General features: G+C 42.9%; 2 protein-coding genes across 6 annotated transcripts in view; both read right to left on the bottom strand.

Annotated features, from left to right (window-relative positions):
• Nucleotides 1-227: 227 nt before the first annotated feature.
• Alpha-spec (alpha spectrin) lies at nucleotides 228-9230 on the bottom strand. The gene is made up of 8 exons (XM_070665854.1): nucleotides 8766-9230; nucleotides 8418-8649; nucleotides 4715-8331; nucleotides 1717-4244; nucleotides 1567-1621; nucleotides 1079-1457; nucleotides 825-991; nucleotides 228-736 (listed from the first exon to the last, which is right to left on the bottom strand). Exons 1-8 carry the CDS (start codon nucleotides 8913-8915, stop codon nucleotides 608-610), a joined length of 7257 nt encoding a protein of 2418 aa, XP_070521955.1. The 5' UTR covers nucleotides 8916-9230; the 3' UTR covers nucleotides 228-607.
• A 672-nt stretch (nucleotides 9231-9902) lies between these two features.
• Nucleotides 9903-15530, bottom strand: part of Eip74ef (Ecdysone-induced protein E74) — a 142065-nt gene continuing 136437 nt past the window's right edge. For all 5 annotated transcript variants that reach the window (XM_070665862.1, XM_070665865.1, XM_070665864.1 and 2 more), the window contains one exon: nucleotides 9903-13125. In XM_070665862.1, the coding sequence (XP_070521963.1) occupies nucleotides 12578-13125 (548 nt within the window). In that variant the 3' untranslated portion in view covers nucleotides 9903-12577. The remainder of the gene's footprint in view (nucleotides 13126-15530) is intronic.

Consider the following 15530-nt stretch of genomic DNA (forward strand, 5'->3'; position numbering starts at 1 on the left):
TATTATTGCATATATATATATATTTTCTATAAAAAAAAATTAAGGTAAGAATAAAATCGCATTTATTATAATCAAACCGGAAAATACAAATATAAGTAAATCTACAACACACCGTCAACCGTAGATTACGCAATTGTAATTATCGTTAATTATTATAATTAACTAATGTCCCCGAATGTAATGACGCGCGCGAATTGGGATTTAAAAGACATTAAAAAAAAACTCCATTTATAATATTTTATAGATTTATTGAATAAAATTGTAATATAATATATATTAAATTCATCTTTCGAAAAACAATATGAGAAAGAACTTCAAAGTAGTCAATGTAAAATTTAATATTTTGAAGACTTAAATTAAATAATGCAATATTAGAAAGTATAATGGGAATATATATGTTAGGAAAACATACTCTATAAATATATTCTTTATATTTTTGAAGCCAGCTTAGATAAAGTCTCTATAAATGCTCTAAAAGGCTCTAATTATTAATAGAAGTGCAATAAAGCTTGAGTTTTAAGATAAATTTAGCAGCTTTTTATGCAATTATAATTTAATAAGCTCGAAAAGATGATTAATATGCATATATATATGTGTTAATATATAATTAATTCTGGAAAAGAGTGCGTGTAAATTCTATATAATCCAATGCAGCTGTTATCGGTCGTTCCGATTTGGGATCTACATAAGGTTTCATACGAGCAACGCAATAATCGGCCATCTCTTTCGTAAGGTTCTGAAAAAATTAGATAAAAATTTTTTATAATTACATTGATTTTATCGAGTCGTAGTTTTGAATATTCAATAGTATTTGTAATACTTACGGCATATAATTCCTCTTTTGTGACGTACGGCCTATCTGCTGCTGTAATTGCTCGGAAAGCGTTCTCTATTTCTTCTGAACTCTGCACGTTTTCAGTTTCCTTACTAATCATAAACGCCATGTATTCTTGCAGCGATACATAACCATCTCTATTAGGATCGACGATATCTATAAATGATAATGTAATATTAAAATAGATATTTAAAAACAATATAATAATCGAAAATAATACTGAAAATTGAAATCGACAAAAACCTAATATATTCTCGAATTCTGGGTCGGGTTGTCCTTCTTCCATCATAGGAAGATCGTAGCCTAAAGCTCTCAGACACGATTTAAATTCTTGATGATTCAGACGACCACTCTTGTCCTTGTCAAAGTGTTTGAACATCATAGAGAATTCTTTAAGTGCGTCTTCAGATACACCGGACTGGTTTCGCGCTTGAATCTGTTGCTCTAAATTGTGTTGCATGCGCATTCCTAATTGATCTAACTGATCCCATTGCTGTGCCAGTCCTACAGTGCTGTGTTCTGTGTAACGGTTGTCGAGAATCAAATGTTCCTCTAGAATAGCTCCTAGATCTTCGATTTTCTTCAAGTCTTGACGACGTGCGCGAACTTCTTGAGTTTTTCGCTATAAATTTGAATATCATTTATATTATTATTACAGCATAATTACACAACAATTATAAATATCGTAAATTGTTATTTATGATAAATGCATCTATTTTAATTAAACAAACCTTGGTAGCTTCGAGCTGCTGCTCCAAAGAACCAGATCCCTCCATCATAGATGTTCTATAAAAAAAAAAAAAATATAAAAAATAGTAATCATATATTTTTTAATTTAATTAATCAACTAATTAAATAATTCTTTTTAGATCAATGCAAACCTTGTTTCCGCAAGCCACTGATGGAAGGCATTTGCATGCTTGGCAAATTCTTTACGTAATTTATCATTCTCTTCTTGTCGTTGTGCTTCTTTCGCAAGTTCAACGTCTCGTTCTTTAATTATCTTTTGTAAGTTACGCCAAGTATCTTCCAGAGCTTCCATTGTAAACCACGTGTATGGATTTGGCCCAACATTGAAACTTTTAATTTGTCTGTCAAGAGCAGCTAAGGCTTGGAAGTCAGCTTCAGCCGACGATAAACTGGCTTGGAATTGGGCGTGAGCCTCGCGGAGAGCACGAATTTCCTCAATGCTGTTACAACGCACAGGATCTGTCAGATCCTCCTCGGCGTTCTCGAACCAAGAGTTGAAAGCAGACGCTTTCTTTGCGAACGTTAAATAGAGCTCTTCAATTTGCCTGAATTGATCTTGCATTCTCAATAAACGCTGTTTCCTCGCGTCGGAATCAGCCAAGAGTTTCTGCCAACGGGCGATAACATCGGCATGACGCTTCTGAATACTAGGCGTCTGATCATGACCGGAATCAACGAGCATTTCTTTTAACGAAGTAATATTTTGAATACCCTCGTGTTCAAAAGCATGTAAACCAGCGTCGAAAGTTTCTTGTTTCGTAAGCAGGGTCTGTACTGTAGATAAATCTCGACCGAATTCTTCCGAACGTACGTGTGTCTCTTTATCGGCGATCCATGATTCGACTACGTCAGCTTTCCACATAAATTGCAAGTATGCCGAATTGTCATTCAATCGTGTTTTTCTGCGGGCCGCGAGAGCTCCGAGCTGTTCTAATTTGTTACGCAATTGCGCGCATCTTTGACTGATAGCGTCCGCTCGATGATTTCCAGCCTTGATCAACGTTTCGCCAGCCTCGCAAATATCCTTGCAGCGTTCACCGTGAGCTGCAAAATCGGTTTCAAAAGCATCATGCTTTTTCAAAAGACCTTGAACAGCGGCCATTGTGTCACCGTAATCTTCAACAGATAGTAATTGTTGCTTCTCTGTAATCCACGCTTCTTCCTCTTCGACTTTGGCGAGAAATTGTTGATACGTCAAAGATTCGTCTAGTTTTTGTCCTCTAGTGGCAGCTAATTGTTTCAATTCAGCCCACGCTTGATTAAGAAGTTTTAAACGCTGTTCGATTTCGGGTACTCCTAAGTTAGAAACGTCCATCAATTTTTCTCCTGCTTCCTGGACAGCTTGAATAGCGGGTTCGTGACTGCCAAGTTCGGCCTCCAGTCTTTTATGTTTTTTCTTCAAGTTTTGCACACCCGTAAGGTCACGGCCATAATCATCAGATCCGACAAGAAGTTTCTTTTCTTTAATCCAAGATTCCTCGTCAGCAATATCGCGGAAGAATTGATGCAAAGTATTGGCTTCGTTAAGTCTCGCCTGTCTGTGCGCTGCTAGATTTCTGATTCGCTCGTAACGTTCATTAATGCTCTGACGTTTCTCTTGAATACCAGCAGCATCGAACTGACCGCTCTCGATCAACGAATCAGCTTGTGAATTCATATCTTTAATTCTTTCTTCGTGCGCTTGTATATCTGCCTCGACAAGTTGATGTTTCTTCATAAGGTTTTGCACCGAAGCCAAATCTTTACCGGCGTCTTCGGACGTGAGCAGACTTTCGACTTCTCCAAGCCAAAAATCAAGATCTTTCACAGCGGCAATATAAGTACGCTGTTTATTGGCTTCTTTTAATTTCATGGATTTCTCTGTAGTTTTTTGCGTAAGATATTCCCACTGATCAGCAATAGACGCCAATCTCTTTTGAACTGCATCTTCCGAGCCAGCACACTGATGCTTTTCGATTAAATTGCCTCCCATAGCGAGTACCGATTGAATTCGATCCGCATTAGCTGCCAATTCGGCTTCAAAAGCTTGATGTTTCTGATGTTTCGATTGTATATTAGCAGGATCTTTGTAATTCTCCTCAGTTGCTAGCTGAAGTTTTTCGGCAATCCAATTTTCCATCTCGTCTGCGTCTCGAGAGAATTGCTGCAGTGTTTGAGACTCGCCCAGCCTCGAACGTTTCTCAATAAGAGCATCTTTCAAATGCCGCCAGCGATCTAATACTTGACAACGTCTATCGTCGATAGGTTTAGCGGCATAATGTTCTGCAGCAATCAGCTGATCGGCTAAAGTTTGTAAGGTAGCAATTTTTTCTTCGTGAGCATTAATTGCTTTATCAAAATCTTCGTGCTTTTTTATGAGAGCCTCGACGTTGTCACTGCTGTCCACTGCGTCTGCACTGCTGAGAAAAGCTTCTCGCGCGCTCATCCAATTCTCCGCCTGCTCGCAATCCCTGCAGAACAACTGCAATTCGAGATTTTGATCGAGTTGCATGCGTCGTTGAATCCAAGCTTTCTCCAATTCTTGCCGAGCCTCAGTCATAGATTCAAGTTTTTCCAATATTTCCACGCTGGCATAATGGCTAGATTGCAATAATTGCTGGCCAAACAATTCAAATGCCTGGAAAGTACCTGCTCTAGCGTCAATTTCCATTCGATGTTCCTATAGAAAAAATAAATTAAATTAATATAATAGATTAAATAAAATAATTTAATTTTTGAGTATTTTATGACAATACACAATTCTTTGTTTGTTATATATGATAAAATCCATTCGGCGATAAATATTACAAGCAGAAAAATAATTATTACGCGATAAGCATTGAAAATACTCAAATTGTTAATAGGCAGTATTTTCATTACAAAACATCGACAGATCAATTAATTTTTTTTTTATACAAAAAACGTCATCTACGAAACGGATTACGCGAAACTAATTTTAGGCACTCTCGCCAGGCAATTTCGCGACTTCCTCGATGCATGCTCAAACGTTCTTATACCTCTGGAAGTATGCCGTATCGCGCATCTATCTCTGCTCTGTGATTCTATAATTTAAATGAGATGGTGAAAGATTTGCCAAGAGATGATTGTGACGACTGTGTTTAATCATGCTAGAATAGAAATTATTTTTACCTGATGACGTTCGAGTAGTGCTTCGGCACCCGTGACATCCGACGCGAGTTCCTCGGAAGCGACCAGGCCCATCATCGAATTAATCCACGCCATTAAATCGCGATAATCACTAAGAAAGCGTTGCAAGTCATACGAATCTAAAAGCTTCTCCTTTCTGCTATTAGCTTTGGCTGTCAATTGCGTCCATTCTTCGTTGATTTCTTTCTGCTTGGCATACGTTTGTTCGGCAGTTTCTGGATGCGACTGCATCAGACGATTAGCCGTTTCGTCGAGCTGCTTAATTTTATCTCCCAAAGCTGCCAGATCTCTCTCCAGACCTTCGTGTTTACGTTGCAATGCCTGAACGCTTCGCAAATCCTTGCCTAAATCGTCATTATTTAACGCCGCGTCTTTTTCGCGAATCCAATCTTTAGTTTCATCGACATCACGATGAAACCGCTGCACTTCGTGAGCAGAGCCAAGTTGATTGGCTCGCTCTGCTGTTAATGTTTGAAGACTCGTCCACTTCTCATTCAAATCTTGAATCTGCGTCTGAATCTTCAATGCCGCTTCAGTCTGTCCAAGGCTCATCAGTTGTACAGCAATTTCATTCATCTCGGCCAAACGTACCTCATTTGCTTTAAGATCAGCTTGAAAGTCGTCAAATTTCTTCTGCATAACTTCCACTTGCTCTAAATCCTCGCCTACGTCTTGCACCTGGGCGTGATTCTCCTTGTCTTTAATCCAAGTAGCTAATTCAGCGGCTTCTCTCACCAGCACGTAAGCCTTGGCTGTTTCGTTAAGTTTATTTTGACGTTCTCGCGCTAGACGCAAGAGATCATCGTATTGCGCCTCAATTTGCGCTTGTCGTGCAGCGATCGAGCTCTGCTCTCGAGCCAGATTTTGTTGAGACGCGCTGAGACCGGCCTCAGGTTCCACGCGTTTTACGTAAGCTGCCGGCACGAAGCCTTGACGATCGTTTACCTCGACCTTCCACCAATCCTTGTTGTTAGAATTGAGCAGAGTCAGAGTATCACCTTTCTTCATGGATACTTCTCTAGGAGATTTTTCAGTGTAATCATAAAGAGCCACAACGCATTCCTTGCCGGTGATATCAACCGTAGGTGTTTCTTGCTGTCTGCACGCTGCTGCTTGGTCTCTCAGTACCGCGATGGTGCTATCGAACGCCTCCAGATCGCTAACTAAAGCTTCGTGTTTTTTTAGAAGAGCCTCGGAACTATCTTCATCTTTGCCGTAATCACCGTTCATCACTATAGGGCGTTTCTCTTTCATCCACGACTCAGCTTCGTTAGCATCGGCAAAATATTGATGCGCTTGTAAAGAATCGTCCAAGTCGTTCTTACGTTGACGAGCCTTATCTTTCAGCTGTCCCCAATGTTCATCTAAAGCCGCCAGTCGTTGATTAATTTCCTCTGCCGCAAAATGTCCTTCCTGCAACATCGTCGAACCCGCTTGACAAACCGCGGCCACTCTCGGTTCGTGGTTGTTAATTTCTGCCAAAACAGCTTGATGCTTCTTCTGGAGATTCTGCACGCCGATCAAATCGCGGCCGCGATTCGTGGATGCTGCGACTGGCTCTTTCTCGCGAATCCATGCTTCTTCATCCTCGATATCTCGAAACAGCTGCTGCACCTGGAGTGAATCTAAGAGCCGTTGCTTTCTCACACTCATAGGACGTTGTAAGGCGGCATATCGAGCTTGCAATTGTTCCTGCTTGGCTTTAATGTTATCGGCATCAAAGTGGCCCGATTTAACGAACTGCTCGGCCGCTTGAGTGATGCCATCGATTCTATCCGCGTGAGAGCCGACATCGGCTTCTAAAAGCGCATGTTTCTTTTGCAAGTTTTGAACGCTGGTCAAATCTTTGCCATAATCTTCTGACATGAGCTGTCCCTCCACCTCTGAGAGCCATAATTCGATATCTTCTACCGTTCGATTAAACTGCTGCTGCTGGGAAGCTTCCTGTAATTTCGCACCTTTTTTTTCGGTGGCTCGCGTTAAACTATCCCACAGGTTCACGATCTCGTCTGAACGAGTGCGTATGCGATCGGTAGCATAATGATCACTTCCAATTAATTCCTGGCCGGTGGCTACCATCTCCTCCATACGCGTCTTATTCGCGTTTAATTCTTGCTCGAAGTTTTGATGTTTCTGGACTTTACCGTTGAGATTAGTTGGATCTAAGTAACTGTCATCAGTGGCAAATTTTAATTTTTCATTGACCCAGCCCTTTGTTTCGTCGCAATCTCTCTCAAATTGCTGCAGTTTGTATGCGTCCTCCAAGCGACGGCGTCTTTGAGCTGATTTTTCAAGGAGAACAGTTCGTCTTTCTAATAGCAGCTGCCGCCGTTGTGCCACATCGTCCGCAGCGTAATGTTCGCCCTCAATTAATTTTCCAGCAAAATCATCGAGCACCTTGATTTTCTCCTCTTGAGCTGCCAATGATTTATCAAAATCTTCATGCTTTTTTATAAGAGCTTCGACGCTATCAAGAGAATCTCCCAAATCTTCATTAGCCAAAAACGCTTCTTGTTTGGCCATCCACGCGTCTGCTTGTTCTGTATCTCGATAGAATAGCTGTAAATCTACGCATTGCTCGTACAAAATTCGTCTCTTTTCCCATAAACTCAATAAAGATGATTTATCGTCAGCGAGAGAATTCAATTTTCGTGCAACTTCTTCAGATGCATAATGTTTCTTTTCTAAGAGTTTATTGCCAGCCAATGTGGTTGCATCAAAACTATCAGCTCTGGCGTCGATTTCTCCTTTGTGTTCTTGATGTCGGTCGACTAAAGCCTCGGCACCAGCCACATCTTTAGCTAGCTCATCTGCGGAAATAATTGCGCGCATATCATTCATCCAAGACACCAAGTCACGATAATCGGCTAAAAATCGATGCAAGTAATAAGACTCGTCGAGTTTAAGGCGTCGCTCTTTCGCTTTAGCAGTAAGGCTTTCCCACGACTGTAAGATTTCCGCGCGCTTAGCTTGAATCTGCTTGACATGATCAGCTTGGTGAACCGAGGCAAGACGATCGGCTTCTGCGCCTAGAGTGTATACTTTGTCTTCCAAAGCAGCCAAATCACGCTCGATACCTTCGTGTTTCCGTTGCAACGTTTGCACGCTAGCAAGATCTCGTCCAAAATCATCAGAAGACAAAACAACATCCTTTTCGGCAATCCAAGCCATAGTTTCATCTGCATCGCGATTAAATCTTTGAATTTCGTGCGCTCCAAAAAGCTTTTCCTGTCGCAGCGTAGCTAATTGTTTTAATCTTTGCCAGGATTCGTTCAACTCTTCTTTCCGGCGTAAAATGGTATCGCGTTCGGGATGCCCGTCCAACAGTAATTTATCCGCAAGCTCGTTTACTTCTGTAACTCTGTACTCCTGACTCGCCATGTCCTTCTGGAATTCGTCAAATTTCCTTTGAAGCACCTCCACATGTTCCAAGTCGTGTCCAAATTCGTCGGTCGTTACAAACGCTTCTTTGTCGTGAATCCAAAACATAACCTCATCACAGTGACGAATAAACTGTACGAGAACTAAAGCCTGTTGCAATTTCAAGCCCTTGTCAGCTAATCGAGACAATAGCAACTCCCACAGGCGATGCAGTTCCTCTGTAAAATATTTAATATATTGTGTTAAAAATTAAAATTAATGTGGTGCAATTTCATTGATGGTTCGACTCGTTAGATGTATGTACCTAATCTCTTTCGAATTACATCGCTAGCAAAATGATGCTGTGCTATCATCTCTGAACCAGTATTATCAAGCAGCACGATGGCATTTGAATGAGCGGCGACTTCCGCCTCGAAAGCCTGATGCTTCTGGATCTTTGCTTGTAAATTAGTAGGATCTTTGTAGCTCTCATCAGAAGCTGCTTGGAGTTTCTCGTAAATCCATCCCTCAAGTTCATCCGCATCTCGCTTAAAATACTGAGAAGCACATACAATAATTTCATAAATTATCAGGGCACAATATTACATAAAAATTATGCAAGACGATAACAACGCAAAGCAATAAATCGAAATAAAATAGTTCGAATACGTACTTGAAAGCGGCGAGAGTCCTCGAGCTTGTCCCGCTTGCTGCGCGCCTCCGCCTTAAAATTCGCGTAGCGTCCCAGTACCTGCTCTCTCCTTTCCTGAATGTCCTCCGGATTTTCGAGGATCTTCACCTCCTTCGGCGTGATTTGATCCATCGTTGGAAGTGATCTTTAAAACTGCCGTCCGCCGTTCAAAATGGCCACGGCGGGGTGTGGCAGCCGTACCAAGATTAATTCGCCGCTGTGTTCACCCGGAATCGATAGGTGCGCTCCTTTACGGGACAATGTTACCCAAACTGTCGAGTGTGTTGGCGACGATGAGTCGTGGCGTTAGTACGCGGAAACAACGTCCGTAATCTTCGCTCGCAAGCCCGCAGATCCCACTGAAATTTTTTCGTCTGCCACGATTGACGTGCCGATGACTTCACCGGATTCCTCCTGCACTCGATGTTCCCGACGTTCCCGTCCCACTCTACCGCTGTAGGTTAAAGTTCCGGTGGCACCTTTCTTTCACTGGATGTTCGGCTAACCTTCACGCCAATCGCAACGAAGGTTCAGGTATACATACTTCATTCGATGACAGTGGCGTCGCGTTTCGGGATTTACTCGAATCAAAATTTGAAATTAGTTCCGAAGAAATTCTAAATGTGGCTCCACGGTCCTTTACAGTGCGGCGATTGCGTATTTCAGGTTCGCACATCGCAGCTCATCCTCTCTACATACGCACACGCACGCACACAGAACAAGCGTAGGTGGAAAGAAAAGAAGCGGATAGTTTTGAAGTCCCGAAAGAAAGCACGCGTTAGGATTTGGAGACCGTACGTGGAGATAAGCGAAGCGACTTTTATGCAAGGAAGAATGGAATGAGTTCTGCGCGATCTACGAATCTCCCACAACGGCAAATCGAGGTGATGACGAACGAGGAAATCAACCGACACCAGGTTAGACATTTTATTTCTTTAAATATATTACAATTTAAGTTTAATCCGGCGAATTATGAAACGGTAAACGTTAAAGAAAATTAATTGAGACGATACTCTTGAATATTCTAACATGAAGTTAAAATCTAAAAAAAAAGACTTGAAAAATATTCGTTAAACAGGGAGGGGGGAGGGGTAAAAGAAAATCATACAAGTATGTATGTATATTATGATACAATAATCTTTTATTAAATTTCACCTACAAACAACGAATCACAGAACGTTACATTAGAGTTCCTTACGTCAATCCATCGTGTTTTCATATATTTTACAGGTAAATAATTATGTATTTATCTCTATTATAGTAAAGTCTTAGTTGTTAAAATATCTCGTAGTGTAGTGGATTGTTGTTATGTATATGTAAATTTAATTTACCTAAAAATAGGATTTCTGTTGTAGTGTCCATTCATTGTTTATAAGTGTCCGTTATCATGTATAGAAGTGATATACTATAGGTACTTTTTGTCCATTGTACTCTGATATATCTTTTCTTTTTGCTTTATCATTAATATTATCATTAATATTATTACTATTTCCCGCCGATACATTGTATTCGAAGTACAGATAAAAATCACCACGTACCAAAGAACTTTTCGCTGATAACATTACAAAATTCAATTCGTCACAAAAAACGATGTTAGGGCTTTATATGTGTAAAGGGCTTTTAAGTACCTGGACAAAGTGACGGCATTTACGATACAAATCGCTAGAACTTTTATATGCATCTTTACTTTTTTTTTTTTTTCTTTTTTTTTTTTTTGTTAGAAGGCAACACGTCTTTGTTAATACGAGAAGGCAATTTGCTTTGTATCATCGGTATATCTGGTGTCCCAAAAACATCGAATCGATCTGACAGCACGTAACTCGACTCGAATAACGTCGAGTCGAGCTACAAGTGCAAAAAAGGGACCGCTTACAGGCATTATTGGCAGCGCAGGATCACTGTTCAAATGTACTGTATATTTCGTTTCTCCGGTATATTATCCCGAGACTGTAATGCAACAGATGCGGCCTGTGGTTCACGCTTCGCGTTCGGTCGCTTAATCGCCGCGCGTAGAAATCTAGCTGTGGACGCTTTTCGTCTATTCCCTCTTTCCGTCGCGTTTCACTTTCTCTCGCGGATACAATTGCTCGCGGAGATAACCAGCATTTACATTCTTCCCAAACGTAAAGAATATTTTTGACGATTTCCTCTTTATGTACAAAAAACTTAGGGCTATAGGATACACTTGCACTCGCGCGCGTCACGCGTCCCGGGGCGCTAATAAGTTAAATTTTACTCTATAATTACGCATTTTTATTATTACGCTTCCCGTACGTCGGTCGGGCTCCCCAATGCAGTACGTGCGACGTCTCCGATCAGTCTGAGAATGCGAGACCATCAATTCGTGTGTATATATGTGCGTTACGACTGCGACTTTAGAAGGCTTGAACGCGAAATTGGCATTCGTAAGTTTTATATATATATAAAATTCGTTTCCGATATATAATATATGTAAGAACAAATAGATAATGTAGAAAGTTTCGAAAGAGAGACGTCGCGCGAGACGGTTACAAGTGCCCTACGCGTGTCGCCGTGACGCTAAAATCTCATAGACACATCAAATCGCTCCATTTTTACTACATAACATACAATAGATATATTTATATAATATATATAATATTCAATAATATATATATACTTTTTTTTTTTTACTAAAGGTAATCTTTATATCTATATACAGAGATATAATCGTTCGCATTAATAATCTTTACGAATTAGTAACACTAGTTTGCTAAATAATAATTTTCTTGGACCTCGGTGTGCGTGTGTGTTTGTGTACGTGTATACATGCATATTAGCCAGCACCTTGCGTTGTTGAACCCTCAGCTCACGAATCGGAAGGGCCAATCCCTTCCGCTTATACTTAAAAAAATATAATGTGTACCCCTCCCTGAGCTCGGTCCGTGAAACTTCGAGAGACGCTTCTCATCCTTGCCCGTTCCACTGCACATCCCGTCTTCTCTCATCCGCTTTTCTCTCCGTATCGTAATCCTTTTCACAGCCCACATTTCGTTTCATTTTTATTATAACTTTCGTCCGTTTCCACACATTTTCCATTTGCGCGGATCATGCGAGTAACAATTTTTCTTAGGTAACATATATATAAACGTCTAATATACAATAAATAATTTATCGCTTTCTTCGAATATACAATTTTTCGCGCAATTTCCGGTGCTTTCGCGGCTTAAGTAATTTGTCCACGGTGTCCCCTCCCGCAAGATACGCCAGATAGAATCTTTCGTTTTACCTTTCCTCGACACGTTAAGAACTAAATTTTGTACAAATTTTAACGAGTCGGGCGCCGTTTTGTCCCGATCCTACGCGGCATTTAGACGAGAAAAAAACGATCCGCAGAAGGACGAGGTACTGGGGTCGGGACCACCTTCGCCGTCGACATCATCACGCGGCGCCTTAATATACATTTACATAGGTATAATACAAGGAACAAACGAAGCCAGAGAGAAAGACGGAAGTAGAGAGGAATGAGGGAGTAAGTAAGAAGGGGAGAGAAAGAGAAAAAGAGAGCGAAGGAAAGGAGATAGAAATAACGCGTTTTACAACATCTGAGGGGTGTGCCAGGTCGGCGCGTCTCGACGGAGAGGACTGCTGAACGGCGACCTTTCCCGCGGATGAGGTCCCGCGATCGGTCCGCGTCGCCGCATCAACGATGACAATGATAACGGCAGCGGCGGTGGGCGACGTTCACGCGGGACCCGCGCTAGGATTCCGTACTGCTGCCGTTCCTCGATCTTCTTCTCCTTTTCGTGCCCCGCAGAACGGGCCGACTCCCTGTCTCATGCGCCCGTGCAGTCGATCTCGACGATGTCCTTGGGCACGTCGACGAATTGATAGACCAGTCGCTGGCCGTCCACCTTGGCCAGAATTCCACGCTGATAGTAGTAGCGCAGCGCCCTGCCCATCGTCTCGTAGTTCATGTCCGGCTTGTTCTTGTGTATGCCCCAGAGCCGCGAAACCGCTTTACTGTCGACCAGCTTAAAGACGCCTCGTTCGCGATTCGTCCACTTGATATAGCGCGGACAGTATTCGTGGTCTTGAAGCAGCTTCAGCAGAAACTCCCACAGGTACGTGGTCGAGCCCTCGCGCGACTTCCGCTTCACCGCGGCACCGCCCTCGCCGCCTTGTCGCGGTTTCTTCAGCTTGTTCTTCTTTGACCGTGGGTAGCCGAGCTCGAGCAGGTAGAGATCGTCCGAGACCGAGCTCGTGGCCGCCTGGATCACGCTGGTGGGCACGCCACCCGGTCCTCGCGGCGGGCTCGGGGTACAGGGGGTCGCAAACTGCCCACCCCCGCTGTACATATTTATGTAACTGTTGTAGTCGGACACTGAAAGAGGAAAAAAATTTTATTAAAAAATGCTGAATAATTTCTGGCATTTATACAAGTTTAGTATAATAATTTCATAATGCAATTATATGTACCGCAATTAGCCTTTCTTATTTATTACGCAACAAGTGTTCAATTATGTTTCGAGGCATGTGGGGCAATAACATGTGATAGACTCTGCTTTATCTATGCAAATTAATCAATATCGTTGCAACTGTCGTAGAAATTATTTCGACATTGCGCGACAAAAGAAGGCCTTGACGCGACACGCTCTAATCGCATCTCAAAAGAATCCTCGGCACGGAGTAGCGTCATTATCTCGATTCGTGGCGAAGGGTTGGTGTCAGCATTTATCGCGTTAGTGTTCGCGTCGCGTGTCTTAAGGATATACGTCGTAATTGGACGTACAGCCGAGTATTAACGGCCGTTGTCCGCGAAACGGCGAAGAGGGGAAAACGTCGTTATCGGCGTCTTCGTTGTCGCTTTTATCATTTTTATCACGCGATCGATCGGCGGGAGTGCACTTCTTCTGTCGTCACCTACTTCCGCATGCTTCGTTTTACCGTCTACGTGTTCGTCGACGGCGCGAAATTTTTCTCTACACTCGTCAAAACGGAAGACGTAATTGTCGAGTTTGCGGGAACGCGATCGTGTGCGTTCAGTCGGGAGCGCAATATCGATTCCGTCGACGCGATCGCACGATCAGAGTTTGTGCCGCGAGCGTGGTCCATAGGTGTAGGAAAACACCGTGCGGGTAAATCCGCCGCGGTTCCTTCTCCCAAGGGGAGGTAATCTCCCTCGCGAGTCTCGGATTTAAATGCAGCGGCGGTCTCCCGATAACATTTTCGAATTTGCTCTCACAAAAATTTAAAGAAGCCACTTTTTTCTTTTTTTTTTTTTTTAAATCAAGCTTAATCCAAAAAATTTGATTATCTATTTGCATGAAATTTCTTGTCGAGAATCGTATTTTTGTGCGAAAAGAGATAAGTTTTTTTTTTATTTAGAGGTATCTCCTTCGCTATTGCGGGCGATATTGGAGAAAATTTAAGTTTCGGCATTTGGCAAACGTTACTGTCGCGGTTACTATGGGTGGGCGAATCAGCTTAAGATGAAGCGAACATCTAAATGCGCTCGCGTGTTAATATCTCGGAAACTAAAGGCTTCAAAAGAGATACATTAATTTTTTAGGCGAATAAGCATCGGTCGGAGCATAGTTTTTACCCTCCCCCCCCCAAAAAAAAAAAAACGAAAAAGAAAAAAAATTCCAACGTACGCGCTACACGTCGCGTTGCAAGAAAGCGAAAGTTCCGCCGATACCTCGAGATGAATCTCGCGTTCTTATGCCAGAGATGCGTAATCAATGTCGCCACGCGGTTTTCCGAGGAGAAAAAAAAAAGGAAAGGAAGAAAAGAGATTCGCAGTGCTTTGCATCTACGCGCACGCGACGACGGACGTTATGCCGAGAGAAAGCAAAAGTTTCGAGGCTGCCACGAGGCGGTGAGAAACTCTTTTCCCTTTACGCCACTGGGTCGAGAGGAAGAGGAGACGGGCCGAGATAAAGAGACGCGAGAAAGAGAAAGAGAGAGAAACAAAGTGGAGTCGAGCGCAGCGAGAGAGCGGGAGGGACGCGAGACGGTGGCAGAGGGGGAGGGAATCGGGGAACTCTGCCTGCAGTATGATAGAGGACTGACCCGAGCCAAGGTTGCACGGGTGACGCCATCAAGCTACTAGTGCATAATAGCGCCGCTCGTTCTGAGGCCGCCGCGACTGCGCTAAAATCGGAACTCGTTCTCCGGCCCCTCGCGTTTCCTCCCGCTCCCCCCTCGGCTTCCACCCCCCCTTTCCCTCCCCTCGTCTTCTCTCGTCGCGCAAAACCCTCTCGCTCTTTCTATCCCATCTACCTCCACCCTTTCTCTTTCCCCTGCATCCTCTCCCGGCGTCGCGCGTTGCAGTTCCGTGGAGTCCCCGCACGGTTGAACGATTCCTCGGGCACTATTCGAGGTTTTCTGGTTTGCGGACCGTCGGGACGTGAAGGAGGGACTGGAGGGAGGGAATATTCGGCGGTATCGTATTGTCTCCTGGGCGCAACGAAGTAATAAGCGGTCGGAATAAACGGCGGCTCTATTTATTTGGCGCGGCGCGTTTTATTGATATCCCAAAGCAAGCTTAAACCCGAGGGGGCTACTTAAAAAATTACGCGAACTCGTCTCGCGAGAGAAGAGGCAAACACGACGAAAATAGAACGGCTTGATTACGCCGCGGGCGAAACTCGAGAATAATGGAGATTGGATTACGTAGAAAATAGTTACAGATCGAATATCGTAAAGATGAAAGTTTGTACTAAATCTCGCAGTGATACTTAATAAAGGGGGGAAAAAAACAAGCGGAAAAGAACCTTTACGATT

This window comes from Cardiocondyla obscurior, linkage group LG14, assembly GCF_019399895.1.
Source record: "Cardiocondyla obscurior isolate alpha-2009 linkage group LG14, Cobs3.1, whole genome shotgun sequence".
Lineage (NCBI taxonomy): Eukaryota > Metazoa > Arthropoda > Insecta > Hymenoptera > Formicidae > Cardiocondyla > Cardiocondyla obscurior.

Bases quoted from the DNA above. Each gene is read 5' to 3' on its own strand.
- Alpha-spec (XM_070665854.1), bottom strand. From the start codon at position 8,915: ATGGATCAAATCACGCCGAAGGAGGTGAAGATCCTCGAAAATCCGGAG. The intron at 8,332-8,417 runs GTACATACATCT...AATATTTTACAG, and splicing joins TGTAATTCGAAAGAGATTAG to AGGAACTGCATCGCCTGTGG. The intron at 992-1,078 runs GTTTTTGTCGAT...TATCATTTATAG, and splicing joins AGAATTCGAGAATATATTAG to ATATCGTCGATCCTAATAGA.